At 37.8% G+C, this 25223-nt stretch overlaps 1 protein-coding gene across 2 annotated transcripts in view; it reads right to left on the reverse strand.

Moving 5' to 3' along the window:
* Positions 1–25223, reverse strand: part of RIGI (RNA sensor RIG-I) — a 49888-nt gene that overhangs the window by 2099 nt on the left and 22566 nt on the right. The window contains exons 10-18 of one of the 2 annotated variants that reach the window (XM_079112200.1): positions 24825–24929; positions 21677–21834; positions 20371–20506; positions 18985–19133; positions 16804–16894; positions 12577–12744; positions 11343–11494; positions 4998–5141; positions 514–3043 (exon numbers count right to left, since the gene is read on the reverse strand). In XM_079112200.1, coding sequence (XP_078968326.1) covers positions 2747–3043; positions 4998–5141; positions 11343–11494; positions 12577–12744; positions 16804–16894; positions 18985–19133; positions 20371–20506; positions 21677–21834; positions 24825–24929 — 1400 coding nt within the window. In that variant the 3' untranslated portion in view covers positions 514–2746. The other variant, XM_079112201.1, reaches the window with a different exon arrangement.

Consider the following 25223-nt stretch of genomic DNA (forward strand, 5'->3'; position numbering starts at 1 on the left):
GGGGTTGGGTTTCTGGTTCCATGGAATAGAGGCGGGCCGGAATCTAGAATGGGTGTGCCACAATTGATTTTCTGAACGGGAAAATTCTGAATTTCTTTTTAAGTCACTTTATGTAAAGACAAAAGGAGACCAACATTCCGTGTAAAGATGATTTTAATTAGACGTGTTTAGAAGGAAAAAAATAAGGTAACAAATATTGAACACTAATTGCCATAGGTTTTTGCCTTGTTTAATCCTCCAGTTTTTTTGTGTGTGTGTTTTGTTTTGGCTGGGTTTAGAGCTGTTAGCCTTGTTTCCTCTAACTAATGCTCTATTTTATCAAATATTGGTATTTCATTTAGTGAAAATGTTTGTTGAGCATCAGCCACGTGCCACGCCGTAACAGACTTATGGGCATAACGACAGCAGCTGCCCCAGAGGAGGCTATATTCTATTTAGGGAAAGACAGGCAGTAAGCGACTAATAAAATATTGGAAATAATAATAAAAAAAAAAAAAAAAAAAAAAAAGAAACCTGCCCAACCATAAATGCTTTCAGAGAATCTCATGGCACTGCATTCCACAGGATGCACTTGAGGAAATACTGGCCTCTGCTTTGCTATTTGAAATTCATTTAATACACAATCTGTCTTAAGTACAGGAATCAGTTTACTGACCTGTTGCACAATCAGGCCTTTGAAAAACATCATTTCAGGGTGAAAGATCATGGTGTCAGCACTGGCTGAAACCATGGAGATAACAAGGTCTGTGGTGATAGAACAGGTTTTATCTAAATTACCTGAAAAACTTACAAAAACGTATAGCTAGACACCCTGCTAGGACACTGTACTGGGGACTGGGAGTACATATGCCCATGAAAAAGGCTCCTTGGTTGGTTTCAAATGCAGTCTTTGATCAAGAAACCCAAAGATGAGCAATGACCCACCTATTTCTCAATTCAGGGCATATTAACCAAGTGCCTACTCTGTTCTCAGGTCTGTGCCTGGCAATGGCTTGATTCCATATACAAGTCAAATGAGGAAATTCTAAGTGTTTGTTTCAGCTTTAGTCTAAAGAGAGGACGATTTGTCTTTCATCTAAATTAAATGCTTAAAAGAGTTTTTCCTCTTCTGACAAAAAGATTTCTAGTAGATATATCCTATTAGAATTCCTAAACAATAGTAGCAAAGAACAGTAATTACATATAAAAAGCCTAATAAAGTAAGAAAAGTGAAAAAAAATCAGCTCTTAACAAATTGATTTAAATAATCTTTTTATTGTATCTAAGAATACTATTATAGTAACTATTGTTAAGCAGTCAAGTGTGTGTGTGTGTGTGTGTGTGTGTGTGTGTGTGTATCATGTACTTTTCTTATAGTCCTTCAATTAAAAGCTCTCCACTAACCCTAACAGTTTGGGGTTATCCTCATTTTACAAAGAGCTTATGTAACTACTGCTGAAACAGAAAGTAAAGTAGCCACAACGTGTTATCCCATAATCTCCAGGGCTCCCCTGGGAAGTCTCCAGATAGCTTTCAGATACAAATAGGTATTACTTGAAAAGGTCATATAATCACATGTATTGAACATACTACTAACCTTTTGTGTTCTCTGGAATTTTGTTTAGGCCATTTAATGGCTGTAATGAATTACAGTCAACCAATCTGTTTTAATACAATGCTTAAATTATTATAGATCCCACCTAGAACTACACACAAAATACCTTGGCTTGATAAAAATTAGGAAAAAAAAAACCAACCCAGGCACTGTCACTGTGTCTGGAAAACTCCAAATTAAGCTCTCTGAAGCATCAGCAAACCTTGCTAAGAGACACAGGAACAGCATGTGAGTACATATTCTAATTTTTTTAAGTAGAAAGAACGGCCATATTAAACCACTTCAGCAGTAGCATCCAAGGGGCTTAATGAAGACAGATAAATCAAGTGTTTAACAGCAACCATTAGTGCAAAATGGCTTGAGATGACTATTCAAAGGGGAGAGTGGCATGAGTTAAGAGAACGAATTAAAGAAGATGTGTAGTAAACAGAACTTCTTAGGAAGCATTGTATCCCTGATGTGCCCTCACCAATAAAACCTGACTACTATAAAAAGTTTATGATTACCATGCCACACATTGCTATGAGGAAAATATGAGGATATGTAGCTTGTACATACGTAGGTATATACTGAACCCTTGGAATCATCTACACTTAAGGTATCAGCAAAGAAGAAGCAATAAAAGAGACTGGGAAAGAACAAAAAGAAGCCAAGGAAAGTTTTCAAGAAAAGAATGCAACCAGGGCCAAATGCAGCAAAGACATCAAGTAAAAGGACCAAGAAGCAGCCATGTGATTTGGCAGCCAAAGTCACTGGCAGCCTTGAAAAGAACTATTGCAGTAGATAAAGGAGAAAAGCCAGTTTGCAATAGGTTAAGGAAATGGGAGTGGGTATGGAAAACCTTTCAGCATCCCATTCATTTATTCATCTTAGTATGTATGGAGTTGATCCTTTGTGTTCACTGGCAGTTGGTTCTGAAGAAGACAGAAATAGATTTTAATTTTTCACCAAGTACTGCAGTTCACTAACATGTGTTTTGTATATATGATGTAGTACAAACTGTTCAAAACAACAGAAGGTGAAGTTAACTGATAGTATGCAATACAGTATAAGCCTTGAGTAAAGTACCTTCACAGAGGCATAAGCAATCCATGATTCACCCACTGGGTTAATTTCTTCAAAGTCACCATTCCCTGTAGCTAAAGACTTAGGTCATTTGGGTATTTCTGTAGCATCAAACTGTATCTTCTCAAAATGAAAGTCTTTCCACTTTGAGTACCGTGTCTGAACTCCAGTTGCAATATCTTCCACCACAAAACTTTCAATTTTTATGACTGGAATCTCAAATTCCTTATACTTCACATGGATTCCCCAGTCATGGCTGCAGTTCTGTTTGGCACAGAATATCTTCGCTCTCTTCTCAAAACCCCCATAGCTCTTTGGTTTGGGGTGTTGTTTACTCACAAAGCGCTCCTTAAAATCATCTCCAACCACAGTGTAATGGCATGCCTAAGATGAACGGTTGGAACAATATAGAGAATATTAGAAGCAATCCATAATTGTGATTTAAAATAAAATACTCCACAATAATCTGAGATGAAAAACAGATGGAATCCCACTTATTTTACAGTTTGGGAAAAAAGGAAATAATGGAGTCACCCGAAGGCCACATTAGGAGCCATTCACTTGATCTCTCAATACAGTGGGGGAAGGAGCTACAAACTGATACTGGGACCTCATGAAAAGGAAGATTAAGAAATTTCCAGGAAACCTAGCTCCTAAAGTACATACTCAGTTCAGAAACAAAAGGCATAGTTGTTGAAGATGTGTGGAGTGGTAAATTAATCCGTGAAAGGACAGGCACAATCCGAAGGACACATGGGAGAAGAGCACAGGATCAGCGTGCCCCAGAAAGCACCACGGACTAGTATGTCCACAGGCCACACATACAGTCAACTTTACAGCAAACTACACAGAAACAAACGCAGATCCAACATCTAGTCCATTGTCAAGAAAGAAAAAAAAAAACAAAAAAAAATACCCACACAAAAAAATTGAAGCTAAAAGGACCTTTTACAGCTAAAGAAAGGCAGGGGAACTTGGGATTACTCATAATATGCTTCTCACCCAAACAGTTGGGCTGATGAGATTTTAGTTTTTTGAAGACCAAAAGGAACTCCTCGTCACCTGACTAGCCCAGCCATTCCACCTGCTCCCCATCAGCAGCAAGTTACACTCAATGTTTGTCTTTGGAGATTTTTCTGACCCTTTATTTATAAGGAAAGAAAACAACGAAAAACAAAAACTAACTTGCAGGTGTCACATTTTAAAAGGATTGTTTTCATTGTAAAATGGTTTCGTATCCCATAAAATTTAGAAAAGAAAATCACAGGAAGAAAAGAGTCATGACACCTCATTACCAGAATATAACATTTTGGCATTTTCTTTTAATTTTTTATTCTTTAGGAAGGTAGGTGTCCTCCCCGCCCCCACTTGGGGGTAGTGATAGCAGTATTGCTACTATTGTTTGATGTAACCATAAGAATAACATAGTTTATATCCAGTTTTTTTCCACTTTACCATTAGTTTGTAAGCAGTTTTTGTAAATTATACTACATAGGCTTCATAATAGTGTTTTTAAATAAAATTCTAATTTGAGATAATTTTAGACTTTTAGAGAAAAGTTGCAAAGATTCCTAGAAAATTCTTTGTATATCTTTGACACAGTTTCCCTAAATGTTAACATGTTACAAACCACAGTACATTTGTTCAAACTAAGAAACTAATATCTGTACATTACTATTAGCTAAACTATAGATTTTCTAAAATCCTTTATCTGTTCTAGGATCTAATTGAGACTACACTGCACTTAGCACAACCATTATTCTGAAGAGCTTCATAATATTTAAAAGGCAGCAATTTTTTAAAAAAAATTTTACCTTTGATACACAACTGTATGGGGTACAGTGTGATAATTCAATACATGTGTACAGTGTAATTATCAAATTACAGTAATTTGCATACTCATCTCCTTACATTTTTCATTGCTTTGTGTTGGAAACCTTTTAATTTCTCTTGTCTAATTATGAAATATGTAATAAATTGTTATAAACTGTAGCCTCCCTACTACGCTGTAGAACAGCAGAATGTATTCCTCCTAGCTGTATTTTGCACTTGTTATCCAACCGCTTATGTCCCTCCTCACTGTTCTTCCCAGCCTAACATTTTGGCATATTCTTTTCATCATCTGTTCTTTACAAAGGAAGAGGTGTCCCCCCCCACCACTCTTCTCTCTCCTTCTTGATCAGCTGTTACAGCTACCACATGAGCAAGATGTTGTATTTTTAATACATGAACCACAGCAAAGATAACATAATCATAATCTTAATGTAAATATTTCACCAGTAGATAAGAGGCTTTAACTTATGCTAAGAAATGGGTGCTCTTATAAAAGGCTGCTTACCTCTACCACTCGTACATCAGCTGTGTAACATGCCAAGGTCTTGCACTTTCCACAGAGCAGCTTTTTATTCTCCTTATCAGGCACAGGTTTTGGTTTTGGTTGACTATCTCTGATGAATTTATCATGTATCTGTATACTGTGAACCTATGTGCCAAAAGAAGAGCCTCATAAATATAATTTAGTATAACTAGCATATGTATAAATAAATGCACACATAAGTACATATATAGTCATTCATATACACTGTGAATAGACAGTATCTGTTTGTATTGCTTTGTTTATAAATATCACATGGATATTCTTATTGGCTTTCTTGACTGTTTGTCTTCCAGTTTCTTCCTGGAAGGTGCCCCTAAAGGACTATTAAGACGTTCATGAAATGTCATGTTGACCATGTTTCACACTTTAATGACTGGCAAAACTTTAGAAACTAATGTAGATATAGAATTCATAATGTAGTCTGTGTCAGGAATAATGGCATCCCACTTCAGGCTAAACCAATTGAATAGAAGAAAAAGAACAGTGCCCACCATCTTCATTCTTTCTCCCCTTCAATCACAGAAAATATTGAGTTCTAGTAAAAACTAAATGTCTACATAGTGTGATTATTCTAATTCAAAATTTAAGCCTTGGCTAAGTACATGTAAGAACCCTTGACATTAAATGTAAAACAAGATTATGTAGAGCAGAAGGCAGACCAGCCAAGGGCCTCAGGGCCCGGAAGTAGGTGATAGTGAGTTCCCTCAGTTTTCCTTTCACCTGATAAACCCCAGACTTGGAGGTGAAGAAGTTGTACCTATGGGTACAGACAAAAAAATCCCAATAACAGACTCTCTCTCCCTGGCCAAAGAACCACAAAAGGACAGCCCAGTGGTCTGAAAACTTAGACAATAACTCCTACTTCCACAGGTAGGATGGGGGCGTATGGCCCAACCATACCATATTGGCACAGGCCAAGTGGGAAGCTGAATTTCCATCTTGCTGTAATGAGGCTCCCCAATACCTGTGTGTGTCAGAGAAGGACAAATAGCTAGAACTCAGCCCTGTTGACTGGTAACATAGCTGCCCTCACTGCAGTGTCAGTAAGGCCACAAGGGGAGACAGTACACCCGCCTCCACCAGCAGTAACAAGCAGAATTCCTCAAAGGTAGAGGCTAAGTAGGAGACCTGGATGGCTCCCTCTACACAGCAGTAGTAATAAGGCAGTGTCCCCACCTCCCCAGCCAGAGCACAATCAGAAAAAGTCAACACAGGTTCAATAAGATCCAGTCTCAACATGAGAATGACATTTTTCACATTGTAATGAAAAACAATTTAATCAACAATCACTCTTCACACCAAGAAACAGGGAGATCTCAAACTAAAGAAACAGTCAATGGCATCCAGCACTGATATGATACACGTTTGAATTACGCGGCAAAGATTTTGCAGCAGCCATAATAAAGATGTCCATGAGCAATTAAACATTGTTGAAACATGAAAAACTAAAGGCTTACAAGAGTTGAAATAAAAAGCTCCATGGACAGGTCCAACAACAGAATAGAGGGGATCAAGGAAAGAATCAGTGAACTAGAAAACAGAACAGTAGAAATTTTCTAATCTGAACAACAAAAGAAAATAGACAAAGGAAAAGGGCAGAATCTCAGGAACCTATAGGAGTATTAAAAAAAAAAAAAAAAGTTAACAACCATGTCACTAGAGCTCAGAAAGGAAATTGAAATAACAGGACTTATAAATTACTTAAATAATGGCTGAACATTTTCCCAATTTGACAAGCAACAAATTTACAGGTTCAAGAAGCTGAATGACCCAGGATAAGTAAAAAAAAAAAAAAAAAATTCACTCCAAGTCACATTATAAATAAACTGCTGAAAATGAAAAGGAAAAAAAAAAAATCTTGAGAGCAGCCATAAATAAATAACTTTATCAGGCTGGGATGAAGGTCAGTAGCAGAGCACTTGCCTTGCATGTGCATGGCCCTGGGTTCAATCCTAGCACCACCAAAAAATGGGACCCCACCACCTTACCTACAGGGAAAAGCAATCTGAACAGTGGTGGATTTCTCATCAGAGGACACAGGAAGTGGCACAACGTTTCTCAAATGCTGAAAGAATTATCATACCTATACTCAGCAAATATATCCCTCCTCAAAAATGAAGGAGAAATCAAGATATTCTCAGATGAAGGAAAACTAGGAATTTGTCACCAGCATACCCACCCTAAAATGAATGGCTAAGGGAGGTTTTCTAAAAAAAATGATGAAAAAAAATTCTCGATCCATCATGAAATTGTGCTGATTTCCTTAGTGTCATCTGTGGAAGGATCTGCCTGTCCTGTCTCTGACTACATTCAGGTGTTCCGGGGGGAGCCAGACACCCTAGCTGCAAATCCTGTCCCTGCCACTTACCAGTTATGCAATTTGGGGCAAATGCATCAGTTTCCTGAAATACAAGATGAGAGCAAAGGTAGCATCTCCCTCATGGACTGTCAAGAGGTAATATTAGTTTACAACTGCTTGGAACTACCTGGCACAGAGGAAAGGCCTATCAGGGTTAGCCTTGGTCTGTCAGGCTGGCCTTATGATAAGAATCATAGAAATGTTAAGGATGGTGGCTTGTACTTTGGTCTTGAGTTGGGCAATCTTATTCAGTAGTTGTTTTTCCAGAAATATGTCTATTCTATATAAACTCATGAACCATTTTATCATGTTAAAAACACATTTTTGATTGTGATAAATTTATGAATCTGGGTAAAGGCACACCTTTGAAATATTCAGTCTCCCTTCAAGAGCATGGCATTTTTTTTGTCTTATTTCTATATCTCACAGTAAAATTTTCATATTTGTCCTTATTTATGCTTCAGACTTCTTTGGTTTGGCCAATAGATGTAGGGATTAGACAGATGGGCATTATCAGATACACCACTAACTGGCCATGTGATCTACTAGCACAGCAGATCATTATGCCTCAGTTTCCATCCTAGGAAATGATGCAGTAAGAGGCTCTACTGCCTAGGCCACTGGGAGGCCTGTTGATATATTTATTTGCGAGGCTTGAAGAGTCAAGTGTTCTGCATGCTTGAGCCACAGTTACTGTTATCACTGTGAATGAAAATCTCCCTCCCCGTTACATCTAACTGGTTACTGATCATTCATAGAGTCCACTGATTCCTGCAGCACTTCAAATTCAAATAAAATTTGATTTATATTTTTAAGAATTTAGACCTAGAATGTCAGTTAAAAAACCATTCAAAATATGATCCCCCCACACTCTTCACCCCTTCCCACTTAAATTATCTTGTTTTTATAAAAATAAAAATGTGTTTATGCCCAATTTCAATCCAGTTCTTTACTGCTGAAAAATTGGTACATTATATGTACTCACTCCATTATTTCCTTTGTATAAATTTCTAGAATTGAAATTCCTAGATTGTGTTACACATGAGCAATTTTAATTTCCTCTTTTCAGATTCACTCTGATCACTACTTCAGGCAGGCTGGGAATCAGGAATGTGATAAGAAAGAATAAAAATATAAACTCTTAAGCATTCAATTGTTTTTAAATTCACTTATATCTGATGGTATTTAATTATATACTAAAATTGAACTAAATATGTACAAGCTCAAGTATTTTTTTTTTCTCTTATAACTTTTAAAGTACAACTTAGAATCCACAATGCCATTTCAAGTACTTTAAATGTTACTATTGGCAGTAAATATAAGTCCTAATAAGTTAAAGTTATTACTACTATATTTAAAGCTAAGTAGAAGTCAGTAACTGGGTAAACGGGCTCAACCTAAGTATTAAGTCTGAGGTGTACTGTCCCTCCTCCCACACCTGGGGTTGAAAAGGAAGCCTCACTCCATGCACTGAGGTGGGTGGGGGGACTATGGAACCCTCATCATGGGCAGTCATGGGAACACATGTTGAAAGTTCTCCATTTAAAAGAAACTTTCTTTCCCGCCCTGCCTTGTTCTCTGCTCTATGAAGAAGGAAAAGCAGCCTTCCTCATTTTCCTGTTTTCAGATAACACTTTAATCAGAACAGACCAAAATATCCTTTATACCGTATTCTTCTACAATGAAACATGATCAAATCCTGAAGTTTCCACTAATGGAAATAAGTTCTTGGGTACCTCTGGACTGTCCACATGTTAAGTTGCTACACAGTAACCAGAGAATTCCACGGGAGCCAGAGCGCTATAGTGATAGCAAGCCATAGGCCACAGACAATGCAGCTAGGTGCTGGGAAAGAAAGCATACAGTCTCCAGCAGACTGCCCTAAAGAGCTCCAGACTTTTTCCTTGTCCTCTGCAGAGCTTCTTTCTGTTAAAGCTGAAATGCAGGGACCCGAGAGTTCAAATTCAACCCCAAGCCATCCTTAAATGTCACAAAAGGGAGTCTCACCCCGCAAAGTCACAATTCCTTTTAAGAATATAAGATTTCCCTTCCTTGTTCTAATAAAAATTTGAAAACAAAAGCTTCCCCTCTAAACAGAGCAACTGGGATGTCATGACACCAAGACTCCAGGCTCCCAGCTGCTTCAATTACCAGCTACCAGTGACTCCTGGCTACACTCATTCTGGGCTCCCTCTCAGTGTTTGGTTTTGTTTTTGTTTATTGGAACCAGGGATTGAAACAGTGATGCTTAACCACTAAGCCACATGCCCAGCTCTTTTTATTTATTATTTTGAGACAGGGTCTAAGTTGCTTAGGGCCTCGCTAATCCCTCTCATTCTTAACCATATCTGCCTGTCTTCTATCTGTGGGTGTTGATGAGCCCCCAAAATCAAATAGCCTAATTCCACAGATATTTCACTGGTTGTCTCCTCACCCTACTCCTTGACCTGGTATGCTAGCTACCACAAAAAGACAAAAACAAAACAAAAGAAAACAAAAAATGCCTACATCTGGTCCAGTCTCCACTTTCTCAACAGACTTTTACTATATTGCTTCTGTCACATGAGTGTCTTGAGTGGATTGTAATTTAGTGAAAAAGATAAAAATTATGCCATGGTTATTAAAACTCAATAGGATCTTAAAGCCTTTATTGGTTTAATGAAAAGAGAACCTCATCAGTAAAATCAAGAGTGAGAATGTAGGCTGGGGATATAGCTTGGTTGGTAAAGCCCTTGCCTCACAAGCACAAGGCCCTGGGTTCTAATCCCCAGCACTGCAAAAAAAAAAAGAAATGGAAATGAGTAAACATTGATATAAAGTAATTGTTTTGTCCTAAAATGTGTTAACTTGCTTTAGAGATCATTGCTTCTAAATACTTTTTCTGGCACAGAGATTATGACCTTTTTGCAATTATGGACACTTTGGAATTAAGTCTACTAATTTGTAAGGTTCATCTTAATGAGATTTAACTATGCCTCACACCTCTATTTGGTGACAACTCTCATTTTTTGAGCACATATTTTATACCAGGTACTGTGCTAAGTAATGCATACTTCTCATTTTATTCTCATGACTATTCTGTGACTTTAAAAAAAATCATTCCCCCACCTTTACATTTGAGGAGACTGATTATTTAAAAGTCAGGGTAGCTGCCTGAGGTCACACTGCAACTGGCAAAACTGGGATTTGAACCACTGAGTGTGGTCAAAACTCTTCCCCAGCCCTGCAGTGTTCAATGCTTCCAAGGATTCTGAGATGAAAATCTGCAAAGGGTCTGGAGAAAGTGTGGGTAAGCACGCATACATGCATGGTTGCTTCTTGACTTTCTCCAATCTCATTTCATGTTTTTGTGGTTCAAAGGAAATTATAATAAAATGAGGTTTACTACCAAGAGACTGATCTGTAAACCAGGTGGGCTACTCCAAGGTATACATTATTGTCCATAGCTACCAACAGGCATTCCAGCATCTGCCCAGTGACCTGGGAGCTCCTCTCTGAGGACTCTGGATGGCAGAGAGATTTGAGGAAGAAACAAAGGAGAGCTGTGTCTTGCAGTGTCAGGGTATGGTTCTCAAGAACTGTCAACTTGAGAGAAAATCTAGCTCAGTTTGCCTTTTAGATCTAAAAACAGAACTTCAGGTATTAGCACTAATAAAATATTTTTTAATGTCAACAAGGTTAAAATGTAACAGATTTAGCTGGGTAAATAGCTCAGTAGTGGAGTACTTTCTTAACATGTACAAAGCCCCAGATTCAATCCCCAGCACCAGAAACAAAAGAGAACAAAACAAAACCCCAAAATTTAATGTTCACTATAGGACAAAAACAAATTTACTGTTCTAACACAACATTCTGAACAATATGATAAAAGGTCCCAACCCTCTTCATGTTCCCTGTTATTCATGGTCAGTTTCTAAAAGAATAACACAGATGAAAACTGGACTTACTGTTTTTTCAAATTCCACTTCATCCCATGTCTGAAGTCTTGAAATGGAGTCGTTCATCATTCTTTCCTTATACATATTTATATTTTCTTTTTCAATTACATCAGCATTACTGGTTAGAAGGTAACATTTGCTACCTCTTGCTCTTCCTCTGCCTAACAGAAAATATTTTATTTGGTGTTTTTGACTTAAAACTCCTACATTATGAAAACAGGTAAACAAAAGGATAGAGATATTCCTAAAATTCAACTTTGGTTCACTGAAGTCTGCTTTCAACTGCATATTAAACATGTGGATAAGCCAGGCACCTGCCTCAGGATAGCTTTCTTAGGGTCTCCAATGGCATTGTGTGATTGTACAGCCTTATTATCGGAATTGCTGCTTTAAAGATAATTCAACATGAATGCTTCGAATGACACTGAGCACTCTAAAATGAATAATAAATAGATCCTCCTCAAGAGGTTTTTAGGCACTGAGAAGACATATTCACAATCACCAGAACAATGACAGGTATAAAGGCTATGGGCATGCCAAAGAGATTATCCCAGCTGGGGGACTCGGGGTCAGATGAGATGGAAGCAGGGGAAGAAGTAAAAAGAAGACTAGCAGTACATGAACCATTCTTTCAATGGCAAATGATGAAGTCAGACTGGCTGAAATGGATGATGAAAGATGGGAAGTAGACTGGAAAGGTAAGTGTACTGGATTTTGAAACTTGAACGTTAAGTGAAATGGGGAATCGGTTTCTTTAGGGGAAGTGACACGCTCAGAGCTGTTTTTCAGGAAAATTAATGTGGCAGCTATTGTTATAGAAATTGGAAAAAAAGGAAGAGGAAGTAGGTTAAGTGGGAGATTCTCTAGTCCAGGTGGGAGAGAACTCTGAAGAATCTCCTCGGAGCACAGGGAGCCACCAGCCCCACAGTCATGAAAGATCTACACGTACACCACCAAAGTCTCAAGCCAAGCTGGAATTATCCCTTCACAAACATGCCAGTGTTGGGCAAGTAAGCAGTATCATTGTGAACAGGAATCACTATAGGGTATAAATTAGTGGGGACAACTGCAAGCCCCCAATCCTGACCAACCAAGTCACCTTTAAGGCAAAATGCCAGACTCCCCTGTACCATTGGTTATATACTCAACCATCATTCAGCAGAGGAAAAAGTCCAAAATGAGAGACAAACACCAGCAAAATAAAGTGGGAGCCACATAGGAATTGCATTGCAGCTTCTCTCACCTCTGGTTTGGATCATTCTGATGACATTGCCCACATACTCATACAGGATGACCAGATTGCACTGAGCAATGTCAATGCCTTCATCAGCAACTGAGGTGACAATCAGAATATTATCTCCATTGGCTCTGAATGCATCCAGTGCACACTTCTGTGCTGGGAGGGTCATGCCTGTGTCAGAGCAAACCAACATTACGCAACTCACCAAAGAGGAAACTTTCCACTTGAAAAACTAGCTACTAATCATGGAATGCTGGTTATATGCAAGGTTCTGTAATAAGTGCTTTATATTCCTGAACTCCCAACAACCGTAAGCTCCAGTTTTATTCCTATACCAGTTTTAGAGAGGACATTTAGGGTGACCTTTAACAGGTTGGGACTTTGCCACACCACCACCCAAGTTCAAATTTCATTTCTGGCACTTACTAGTTGTGTGGCTTTAACCATATCATTCCAAAACAAATATTGACCTTTTTGCAAAAATATCAGCAACTATATGCAATATCATGCATATAGAAATTTACAGCTGACAAAATATTTTCATACTTTCTCGCTCACTGGAACTTCACAAAGCCATTTTAGGTGAACAGGGAATTGTAATATGACTCCCCTTTACATATGAGGACCTTACAGTCCAGAGGTATGGTAAACTGGCAGGCCAGCAAGCAGTAGAGTCAGGTCTTAAACTTACATATAGGAGCCAAATAGAGTGCCCTACGGGGGTGTTCTCCACCCCCTGTCTTTGCTGTCTGCGAATCATTCCTCCCACACTCTGAGAAGCTGCCATTGTACTATGTTTTTCAATCAAAGAGACAGCACTACCTGTTACCAACAGTCATATTGTTTTTCCATGAAAGTGAAAACACTATCTGTCCATCTGCTCCTTCTCTTGTTGGGCACACAGCTAAAATATACTTCCTAGCCCCTCTTGCACTCTAGGGCCTATGACTAATTCTCACTAATGACATACAGGCAGAAGCAATACTCTTGCTATTTCTCCTCAACAGACTAGATTAGGTTATGGTAGAGGGCTTGGACACCCCCTTGGATGATATGTAACAGCTACTGGGTTGAAATAAGCATTTAAACCATGTTGGGCCAAATTCTCCCTCTCAGTTTCTGAAATTGGGATTGGGAGACAGGTGGTAAATTTGGAAGGTGTGGGGGAGTCCTGAGTGAAGAACCAGAAAAAGCAACTGTAAAGGAAAAAGAATAAAACAGATGTACAGGATCAGAGGACTTCCCAGTCTCATTTGCAAATGTCTATGAAGCCCAAGTGCACTTGAGCATTCTTGTAGCTGGCCCCCTTCTGCTCAGACTAGCTAAGTAGATTTCTATTAACTGGGGGGAAAGAAAGGACCCTAATCAAGACAGCCACATATTTCCATGATATCCTATAGCAGTATGATCTTGAAGGTTACATTTAAATTGTCTATATAGACTGAAATTAGAATGTGGTAATTGCCCAGTTCATGTGATCATGGCAACACCAAAAATAGAATTTACACACTTAAGTTCAAACTTCATGGGTCCCAAAGACCCATCTACATTTAAGTTTTAGTTGAATCACCTTCCGATTTCCATTTATGGCTTCACAGAAAAGCCCCACCTCAGACAAGCAGAGGAAAGTAATATTACCTCCTTTACCTAGCTAGCAATGGGATCCAATTTGTAGAAAGACCATTTTCCAGGCTGATGAATTATTTATAATTCCAAGTCATGAGAACTCATGTGCAATCAGTTTTATTTGTAGAAAGTCACTTAAAATCAATCTCTAATTACTTGATTTTACTTTTGAATTTCTTCACCCAGATTACTTTTTGTTAAATATACATACCTTGCATTCCTTTTGAATCTATGGATTCTCAGTATAACTGAAACCAAACAAATGAACCAATACATGTGGCCCACTACGTAAGGGTTCTGTATGTGAATAAGAGCTCACATCTAACATATTTTAAACACTTGCCCTGTGCCAGGCATTTCTAAACCAGCAGTTGGCAAACATTTTCTGTGAAGGGCTAGATAATAAATATTTTAGGCTTTGTGGTTCGTGCTATCATGACTACTCCACACTGCCATTGTTCCACAAAAGCAGTCATAGACAATACATAAATGAGCATGACTGTGGTCCAACAAAAATTTTTATAGACACTTAATTTGAATTTCATAACTGCGTCATGTCATCAAATAGTCTTTTGATTTTTTTCAACTGTTTAAAAATGTAAACATTATTTTTATCTCAAGAGTGATTCAAAATCAGGCAGTAGGCTGTATTTTGCTATTTGCATCAAGCCTATGAGCTCAGGAGTACTATTATTTTTCCATTTGACAGATGAAGAAAATGAGGCACAGAGGTTAGATAACCTGCTTCTTCACAAAACAGGAAATCAAATGGCAACCGAAATGGGAATTTGTAAAATATTCAGACTTAGCAAACTGAACTTATACTTATCTACTTGAAGTTTTTTATAAAAGTTCACAATTTTTCTAGTTTAACTGTGTCAAAAAGAGCACAAACCAGAAAAAAAAAATTAGTCAAAATCATCTTAACCATCTATTCAAAACATCTTAACCCCCCTATCCATTCATCAAACATTTGTTCAGTAATCATGGATTATGGTTCTCAGAACAAAATGGTTACAGGTTAACTTTTATCCACAAGGAGCTTGCATTTTGTAGGAGGATATAAATAGGAAGCTGTGATTCAATGGGGTGAACAATGAAACAGAGAGAACTGGATGCTATGGGAATGCAGAAGAGGGCATCTCTGTCCGTTTTCAGAGGATGGGGATGGCTGCTTGGGAGAAGCACAATGCCTGGCACAGAGTGAGTTCTAAAGTACATGTTGGATATAAGAATATTTTCCAAATGCCTACTCAAAAAAATTCATGCTGGAGTTATTTGTAGAGCACTTTGGATTCCACACTAAGGTGATGCTGTACTTCATTGGTAAGTCATAGTTTCAAAATCTGAACCTACTTTTTACGGTCATGAAGTTTAGAAATTACATATGGGGAAAGTATAAGGGCAATGGCTGAGGACCAAGACCAGGACAAACAACATGCAGTCAGAAAAGCAGAGTGAGGGCCTGTCACTGTGAGTCATGAAATATTCTCTAGAGGGTATGCAGCACAGCTGTGAGGAGGTCAGGATGAGAGCTGGCCACCTTGGACCCTCTCAGATGACAACAGAGGCAACCTTTCATCCTTTGACCTAGAGTGGTCAGATTTCAGGAGTGTCAGCTTCGACTGTTTTTATACTGTAATATATAGAATATATATAAAAGCTGCATGTTGACAATTTAAATAATAATAATAGAATATTTATATTTTCAGTTACTTAAATTTGTTGATTGAGAGTTTGAGGAGAGGGATACATTAAACCAGTATTTAGAAAACAAACTTTGGCTCCGTTGGCAGAACATATGAGAGGAAGCAATTGTCTATAAGCAGAGACAACTGTTCATGGTATCTGAGTAGTGTGATAGTCTTCTGATTCACCAACTGGGTGAGACTGAACTACAGGTCCCAGTTACTCATCTAGGTGCTACTGAGGAGGGATTTTGCAGATGTGATTAAAATTCACAATCAGTTGAATTTAAGTTAAGCTAAAAGGTAGTTCATTCTAGGCGGGCCTGACCTACTAAGGTGAACTTTTTAAAGGGAACAGGATGGGAAGCAAAGGGCTTAAGCCCTCCCTGAATGCAGACTTCAAATAGTTCATGCTTGCAGGGTTCCAATCTGTTTTTGATCTTCCCTTCCTGTCTACCTGCCCTACAGATCTTGAACTTGATTGCCAACCCAAATGTATGAGCCAGTTCCTTCTGTGACATTTTGTATGGCTCTAAGTTTTCATTCTATTTTTTATTTTTTATGATCACCTACAGAGACAGTGCAAATCCTGTTTTTAAAAACCTACTATGTGACTCTATTTCAAAGCCGTAAAATATTTATTAAATCTTGAGTATTTTCTTTAAAAAAGAAAGAGTATTGTTTTATAAAATACTCTAAGACAACAACAAAAAAGAAATCTCTGTACTATGCAGAAGTATGTGTACACATAAAAATACACATTCACATACCATGTATATGTATACTCTCCTACTGGTTTTGCTTCTCTGATTAAACCCTGATAGAAGCATTAGAAAAGAATTTATACATCTTATGTATTATATATAGATAATATACTAAATCTAATTTACTACATATGTAAATTATAAGTAAGTACCTGTATTCTGACTTGTTTTGCCACGACCAGTCAATATGCCAGGTTTTAGAAAGCTGAGTGCAGAATTTTCTTTGATCCATTTCTTTAAAGCCTAAAAATGAAAAGTATTCATTAGAAACTACTGTAAACTCTCCATATTAATTCAATATTGAAATATATATATAAAGAAAAAACTTTTAGTATACTGATGGATATCAGACTGATAAACCTTGAAATACATGCAATAGCTCACTCTAATGATATAGATTTTTGTGACCTATATGATTTAATTGTTAAGACATATTTTAGGCAAAAAAATTAAAGTTCAAAAGAGTGGGTATGGAGAATTAATAAGTGAGTTCAGCAAAATTGCAGGACACAAAAATCAATATATACAAATCAATTGTACTTCTACATACTACCAACAATTAGAATTCGAAAAAACATTAAAAGTACCATTCAGAATAACATCACAAAGAGCAATACCTAGGTAGAAGTCTAACAAAATACATGCAGGATCTCTATGTTGAAAATGACAAAACCTTGGTAAAACAAAGAAAACACAGCATTAGCCTGAAAGGTAGTGTTCAATAACCTCTACCTCCTATATCCAAATCCTGTGTAATTCTCTCACCTTGAGAGTGAACTTGACTTAATTTACTTCTACGGAATACACAGACATGATGAGATAATTCCAAAATGAATTTATTAAAAAACATGGTCCAAATTAGGCCCTCTTTCTATCTCTCTTAGGTCACTCACTCTAGGAAAAGACAGCTGCCATACTGAGGCAGCCTGTGGAGAAGCCCACATGAGTGACCATGGAGGCCCTTCTTTAGAGCCTGCTGATAGCCATGGTAAGGGAGCTTGGAAGTTGGTCTTCCCCCTTGAGATGACTGAAGTCATGGCCAACACCTTGACTGCAGCCTATGAGAGACCTTGAGCCAGGAATGTTGCTTTTTCCAGAATCTTGATCCATGGATGTTATAAGATAATAAATGTTTGTTATTCCCTAACATTAAGTTTTGGACTAATTTGTTATTTAGTATCATGCAAATAATGTACAAGTCCTATATAAATGAAGATATATATTATGGTCATGGACTAGAAGACTCAGTATTATTAAGATGTCATTTTCTCCCCATTTTATCTATAGAGTCAATGTAATTCTGAATGAAATCCCAGCAGGCATTTTCATAGATATGGACAGTCTAATTCTAAAATGCATATGGAAAGGCAAAAGATTATGGCTGAAACAACTTAGAAAAAAATTAGAAGATGTACACTACTCCTTTTCAAGACATCATAAAGCTACAGTAATCAAGACAGTGTGGAATGAAAATGGGTGGATATATAGATCAAAGGAACAGAGCAAAGTACCCAGAAACAGATCCAAACAAATACAGATAACTGATTTTTTTTTTAAAGTTACAAAGGCAATTCAATGGAGAAAGAAATTTCATCAACAGACATTGCTGAACAATTGGATGTCCATATTCAAAAAGAAAAAGAAAGCATCTGAATCCATGCTTCAAACCATATATAAGAATTCAAAATGGATTATAGACTCAAATATAAAATGTAAAACTTCTAAATGATAACAGAGAAAATATGTGGGACCTTAAATAAACAAAGAATTCCTAGAGATGCCATAGGCAAAATAATCTTTTCAATCTGCAAAAGTTATTGTTAAGAAAATTGAGTTGTAGGAGGAGTGGGGGAGAATAAGCCAGAAGAAAATCTTTTCAAATCACACATCTCACAGAGAACTTTTTGTGACAATATTAAAAAGAACATTTAAAAGCTCAATAAGATGATAAATGACCCAATTTTAAAACAGGTTAAAAAAATTTTAAAAAAACTGAACAGATCCTCCCAAAAAGTTAGTAAGCATATAAAGAATGTTTAACCATCTTAGTCATAAATGAAATGCAAATCAAAATTCTTGTGAGATACCATTACACATCCATAGAATGGCTAGATTTTAATTTTTTTGTGGGAATGAAGTTCTTAATTCACAGGTATCAGGATTTATAATCCAGGGTGATTAAGACAGTGAGGTATTCATATAAGAATAAACAAACAAAATCAGAATAGAGAACCCAGAAATAGACTCACACACTTGAGCAATAAAGCAAAGGTAGTCTTTGCAATAAATGGTACTGGGCCAATTTGTTATTCACAAGAAAAAGGAAGGCTTACATCCACAAGTGCTCTGGTTTTCACGAAAAGAATGGTTCTGGTCTCTGGATTTAAGTGGTACTCCTCTTGTAAAATGAGGTAGAGGTCGTTGAGTTTAGGGTTCTCGTTGCTGGGATCTCGGCAGACACTTTCTAGTTCCTCCAGCTTTTCTGCAAATGGGCAATACTTTACAAAAGGCTTCGAAATTCTTAAAATTTAGAACACATCATGATCTTTAGTTCTCTCAATCTTTGACCAAAATTTTCTGAGTAGCAACTACCAATATCAGTTGGTACAATGTTTTAGGAAGGTAATTTGGCAATATCTATCAAAACATAAAACTTTTGATACAGTAATTCTATATCTAGGAATTTGAGACACAGTTATATTTAGAAAATTATGGAAGATATCTCCAAGGATGATCATGGTACTTTTATTTAGAAAACAACCTAAATTGCCCAACAAGTGGGAAACAGTTGAATAGATTAAGGGGGCTATACATGTTAGTTGTTAAAATTAATATGGGATTAAAATATGTAAAATATGTATATGCTGTAAGGAAAAGATTTCAAAGATATTTTAGGTTAAAAAATCAAAATACAAGACAGTGTATTCAGTACCTTGAGGGGTGTGTGTGTGTGTGTGTGTGTGTGTGTGTGTGTGTTGTATGAAACACTGGTGTCCTAGAGCCAGATCATACCAGACTGATAGTTAATTGTTAAATTTTTGAGACTTGACTTGCATGAGCTGGTTTTCAATACAATCATTATTAAAATTTATATAACTGGTATAAATTTGCAACTCAATGACATATTAAAAAAGGAGGTAATAAATAGCCCACACTCCTTTTTTCTTAATTATTTTATTACTTTTTACTATTAACTATGCTCTTGAATTATTTATACCTATTGTGTCTGTACGGTAGGCATACTATAGAATGGTGTGCTACTATTCATCCTCCTCATTTAGAGGCATATATAAATTATAGTCTTTAAATATCATTAGAATACTTATTTTCATTCTTTAAACCTTTAAAAAAAATTACTAAAAGTTAAACAAAAAAATGTTATCTATCCACTCTATGAGAATCGGGCTTTGCAAATCCTATTTTTCCTTTCTTCCAAATAAGTACCGGTTTAAGCAACAGAATATCTCCATAGGTATGAGCTTTCACTGAAGTTGGTCCTACTGTTTTGTTTTCTTGGCAGTGCTGGGGACTGAACCATTGCCTCACACATGCTAGGCAAGCACTCTACCACTGAGCTACAGACCATAATATCTTCTTAAACCCAGTACTACTTCCTGAGCACCAGCAAACTTATGTATACTAAACAAATATCATATCTGTACATTGCCACTCTGAGCCACCAGACTCCAGTGGCTTCCTCCTTGGAATACACCTCTCACCTTCAAACCTCCGAGTAAGATCTTGCTCAGTCTCATCAAATCCTGCAGTTCGGACATTGTTGAAGAAGTCTTTCAAGTAATCCAGAGCATCTTTCATTTGTGCATCCTCACTGATAATGAGGGCATCATTATATTTCTGTTTAAAATAAAAACTGAGTTTTAAAAATATATTTCCAACATCTAACACATTCGCCATGCTCAAATTCAATTAGTAGCCTTTAACAAGGAATTTGTTTTAAGAAAAATTTTCTCGAGTCTATTCCAATTGGGTTTTTAAATGAATGTTCCCTAATGGTTCTATAATCAAACTTTTGAGCCAAATACCATTTTTAAAAATTTCAAGTAGCTAGAAACATTAATTAATTAGAATCACTTTGAATTTTAGAATTCTATCTTAAAGAGGGAGAAACTCATGAAAAATGCATATCATAAAAAGAAATAACAAAAGCACATCGACTTCTACATTAACCTGCATCATAATTCAAATATTTAACTTAATTTCTGAAGAAACCACTCAATCATAAGTACACCTTTCAAAATAATATTACTGACCACCTACACCAATTCAATTAAGATAATTAAAATTTTACAAACACATGCTAACTGAATGCATTTTAAAATATTTTAAGTGGCCTAATAAGCATAGGTGATGGTTATTACTGTTGTTCATCAGCTTCTGGGTCAGAGACCCTGGATTTCTGGGCACGGAGCTTTACCAGAAGTAAGAAAACACAAGCTTCAGGCATGGTGATGGGACTCCTTTAGTAGGCTTTAAAGATGGCTGCTACTGTCACTTATCAAGAACAATGCCCTCTCCTTATCATTCAATTTTTCCCAACCACGTTGACCATGGGTCTCCTGAAGCCATGGCCATGTTTCAGTCCTGGTGCCTCCACTGTTATCGTTTCAGAAAACAAAGATGATGCTGAATGCAACTTTTTAAAGTTTGCTTCAAATGAACTTTCTTTTCTCTTTTCTTTCTTTTTTATTTTTTGTTCTAGGGATTGAACCCAGGTGCACTTAACCACTGAGCCACATTCCCAGCCCTTTTTATATTTTATTTAGAGACAGGGTCTCACTAAGTTGCTGAGGCTAATCTGAAATTTACAATCCTCCTGCCTCAGCCTCCTGAGTCTCTGAGATTACAGGGGTGCATCATGGCACCTGGCTCTGAACTTTTTCAAATCAAAGGCTCCTAAATGAGCTCTTGGGAATAGGATGAGATGTTAATGGTCTCTCAGCTACCACGGAGCAGCTCCTAAGGGGTGCTGTGACTAAGATATGCCTTTCTCAAGAAGTAACATACCCGCAAGTATGAAGTATACAGAAACAGTGCTTTGCAGATCCTGCTCTCTTTCTCTTTGTCTGGCAGTCGAAACACCATGCCCGCTTTATGAACTCCAACAATGCGTTGTTCATACTTCTGTGTTCCAAATTCCCCATTTTGAATTTGAAATAAGTTTCCTGGGGGAGGAAAAAAGCTTTTCACTGTACCATATGGTCAATCACTAAGGACCTAGCCTGCCTCCTGCTCTAATTTTCTTTCTTACTATCTTTAAACAGGTCATGCCTTCTGCAACAGTCTAAGCTTTAAGCAGTGTGTTTCTGTGTATATGTAGTTATTTTCTGAGTACCTAACTATGTACCAAGAATTACAGTGCCTTACATTCATAATTTCACTTAATTTTCACAAACTCATGAAGTAGAGATTGTACTTTACTGTTGTTTACAGGAAGTTCAGAAAAGCCAAGTAATTTACCAAAGTCACACAGCACAAGTGGGGAGGGCCAGGATTCAAACCCAGAATGTCTGATGCCCAAATTCTACTGGTTATGACAACTAAAAGAATCACAGAGATAAAACAATGGACTTGGGAGGTGGGAGGGAGACTTTGCCTTTAAAAATAAGCAGTGAGTAAAAATAACAAGTCTCAAGAGCTTCACCAGAGGATGTATAAAAGCAGGAGACTCAGGACTCAACACTGCCTTGCTTTGCTGCAAGCTTAGACCATCTGATCTCCAGAGCAGCAGTCACTGGGCCACAGAGAACAGGAGCTCAAAAGATACTTGGCATGGACGCATTTGTATGCATGCATCTCCTAGGCTAAGCCTCAATTTCTTGGTTCAAAAACTGTCTGCCATGGTCCAGGTTCCATATAGGGCTAAGGATAAAAAGATGAGGCAGAAAAAGCACGACCTGTTTTCAAATGGTTTGGTCTTACTCTTGTATCAGTTTTCTGGGGCTCCTCTGGACAAGCGCAGTACACTCAAATTGCCTTCATCCAGCCATTTTTAGTGAGAGGAACAAAGGAGGCTGCCCTGACATGTAGCATGCTTCTTTCCCAGCCCAAGTGACAACAAGGCAGCCAGCAAGAAACTAGACAAACCACCAAGTATTCACTGAATTGGGTAGGTGTGAAAACAACTTAAGCAATTTGGAAATGACCAATTGAAAGGATCTGGATGGGCAAAAGGGTGGAGGCCATGTACCAGAGTTTAGAGGAATGAGAAAGTAGATACTCATGTGACTGCATCCCATCTTTCCCTCTCTCTGCCATTTTACCATATCATCTTGTTCCTAGATGATAAGACAACCTCCAAACTGGTCTCACTACCTCTTCCCTTATTTCCTCAATCCATCCCCCACCCAAGAAGCTGAAGGAAGTTTCCAAAATTTCAGGCGAGAAACTGTGCTACCGAACTGCATAAAAGCCTCTAATGGATTCCTCAGGCCAAACTCCTACCCTGGTGCTGTGGTTTAAGTGTCTTTCAAAGGTTCATGTCTTGAAAGATGAGTCCCAGTGTGGCCACGTTAGGTCACGAGGGCACTGCCCTTAGAAGGAACTAAGGTGGTTCTTGTGAGAAGGTTGTTACAAAGAACAAGCCCCTCCCTGGCTCCACTCTGGCTTCCTGTCTGGAGATGTGATCTCATCCTCTCACACATGCGCCTGCCCCAATGCCATCCATCCTGAGACCTTCACCAGAGCCTGTGCCGTTCTGTTTAGGCTTTCAGCCTCCAAAACAGTGAGCTAAAAAGCTTCTTTTCTTGATGAGTTATCCAGTCACAGGTGTCTCATTATAGTAATTAAAAACAGACTAGTACCCCCAGTCACAAAGGTGAACAGGTTCTCTGTTATCTGGTCTTGACATACTTCTAATTGTCACCTCGAGCCACTCCACTTCCCTTCTTTCATTTTATAGGACTAGTGGAATTCCCCACACTTTCTCTAATCTGCTGACCTTTGCAGATTAAGTTCCCTTTGCCTGAAATATAGCTTATGACCAGCACCCAGACAACCCCAGAAGCTTTACTACTTAATTTTGGCTTTACCATTAGATTGGAAAGGCCATGAGGACAGAGGCTACGCCTCAGGATTCATGCTGTATTCCCCAGCACATTACTCGGCTCTGAAAGAATGAATGAACGTGTTCAAGCAACTGCTAAATCCAAGATGGAATTGTAAAGATAAATGGAACCAGATTGTCCAGGTAGAGGCATTAGAGTTTAACCATTAGGTTTTAAGCAGAATATGAACTTAACTTTGGTATGTCAAGAAGATTAAACAATGAATGGAACATTAAATGGAACAGACAGTGGAAGTGGGAAAACTGACCAAAAGGCTTTTAGAATAGGTCCTAAATTAAACTTGGAAAGAAAAGGAAAGATGAAAGCAAAAAGCTTCTAACATTCATTGTGTTCTTTCTTTCTTTTATGCCTGCTGTCCTTTCAACCTCACTTGCTTCTCTCCTTGGCATGGTTGACTTCCTCAAGAATTTTCTCAGTCATTAGATCCTCTGGAAAGTCCTTCCTAGTCCAGGACAAAGCTCCTAGGTGCTGCCACGCTGCCCAGTGTAAGACTTCTCTGCCCCATGGAAACTATTTGCATCAGATTCCCATTATTTGACTCTGAGTTCCCTGAGGGCAAGGACTTTGTCTTCAATCTCAATATTTTCATTACCTAGTCCAGGGCCTGGAACAATAACTATTTCATGAGTGGAAGAATGAATAAAAAGTAGAAGGATAGAACTTGGTTATTCCATGAGGAAGTTTCAAAAGAAAAAAAAAAAATCAAAGATCACCTCTAGGTTTGAATCTGAGCCAGCAGGAGAATGGTGGTTTCAATTCATATAAATAGGGAAGTCAGGATGGAAAGCTAATTTGGAAAGTCAAGAAAGTGATGAGCTGATTTAAATGTGTTATTTTTCAGGTGCATGTGTCCAGATGAATTTACATGAGACTTAGAAAGAAAAACAGGCAAGAGAGAATAATGGAGGACTTTAATTAGGCTCCTGAATAACCTATAATCAAGGAAGTCCATATCTGGATAAGGTGTTGACACTGAATGAAAGAGAAAGCAAAAAGACATCAGTATACTATATTAGACACTATATAGCTATTCCAATTGAGGGGGCACAATATATGAGACTTATCTCACCAAGAGTTAGAGAACTCACCAAATTCTGCACAGATGTTCCTTGCCAGACATTCTATGTCCCTCATCAGCTGAGATACGATGCATTTAAATTTGTTAGTAGTCCGTGATTCCACTTTCCTGGAAACTAGAACCATCAAAGGCAAGTAAGTATTTTTTAGGGAAGGACAGATCATAGTTCAATGTAGGTATCTCCAAAACTTTCTCTGCCTTTTTACTTCCTCTGGAAAATTAAAGGTCCCAAGTTCACTGGCAGTAGTACATAAGTGTTCAAAAAACCTGCAATGGTTTCCTACTAGTTATCACACTGACTCTGACATTTGTCCTTCCTAGTCCAGCTTCTCCTTCAGGTGCCCTGTTACCTCTCTCTGACAAGCCAAAGCCCTCCATTCTGCAAGTGCCACACTCGAACCCTGTATCT

This window comes from Sciurus vulgaris, assembly GCF_902686455.1.
Source record: "Sciurus vulgaris genome assembly, chromosome: 15".
Taxonomy (NCBI): domain Eukaryota; kingdom Metazoa; phylum Chordata; class Mammalia; order Rodentia; family Sciuridae; genus Sciurus; species Sciurus vulgaris.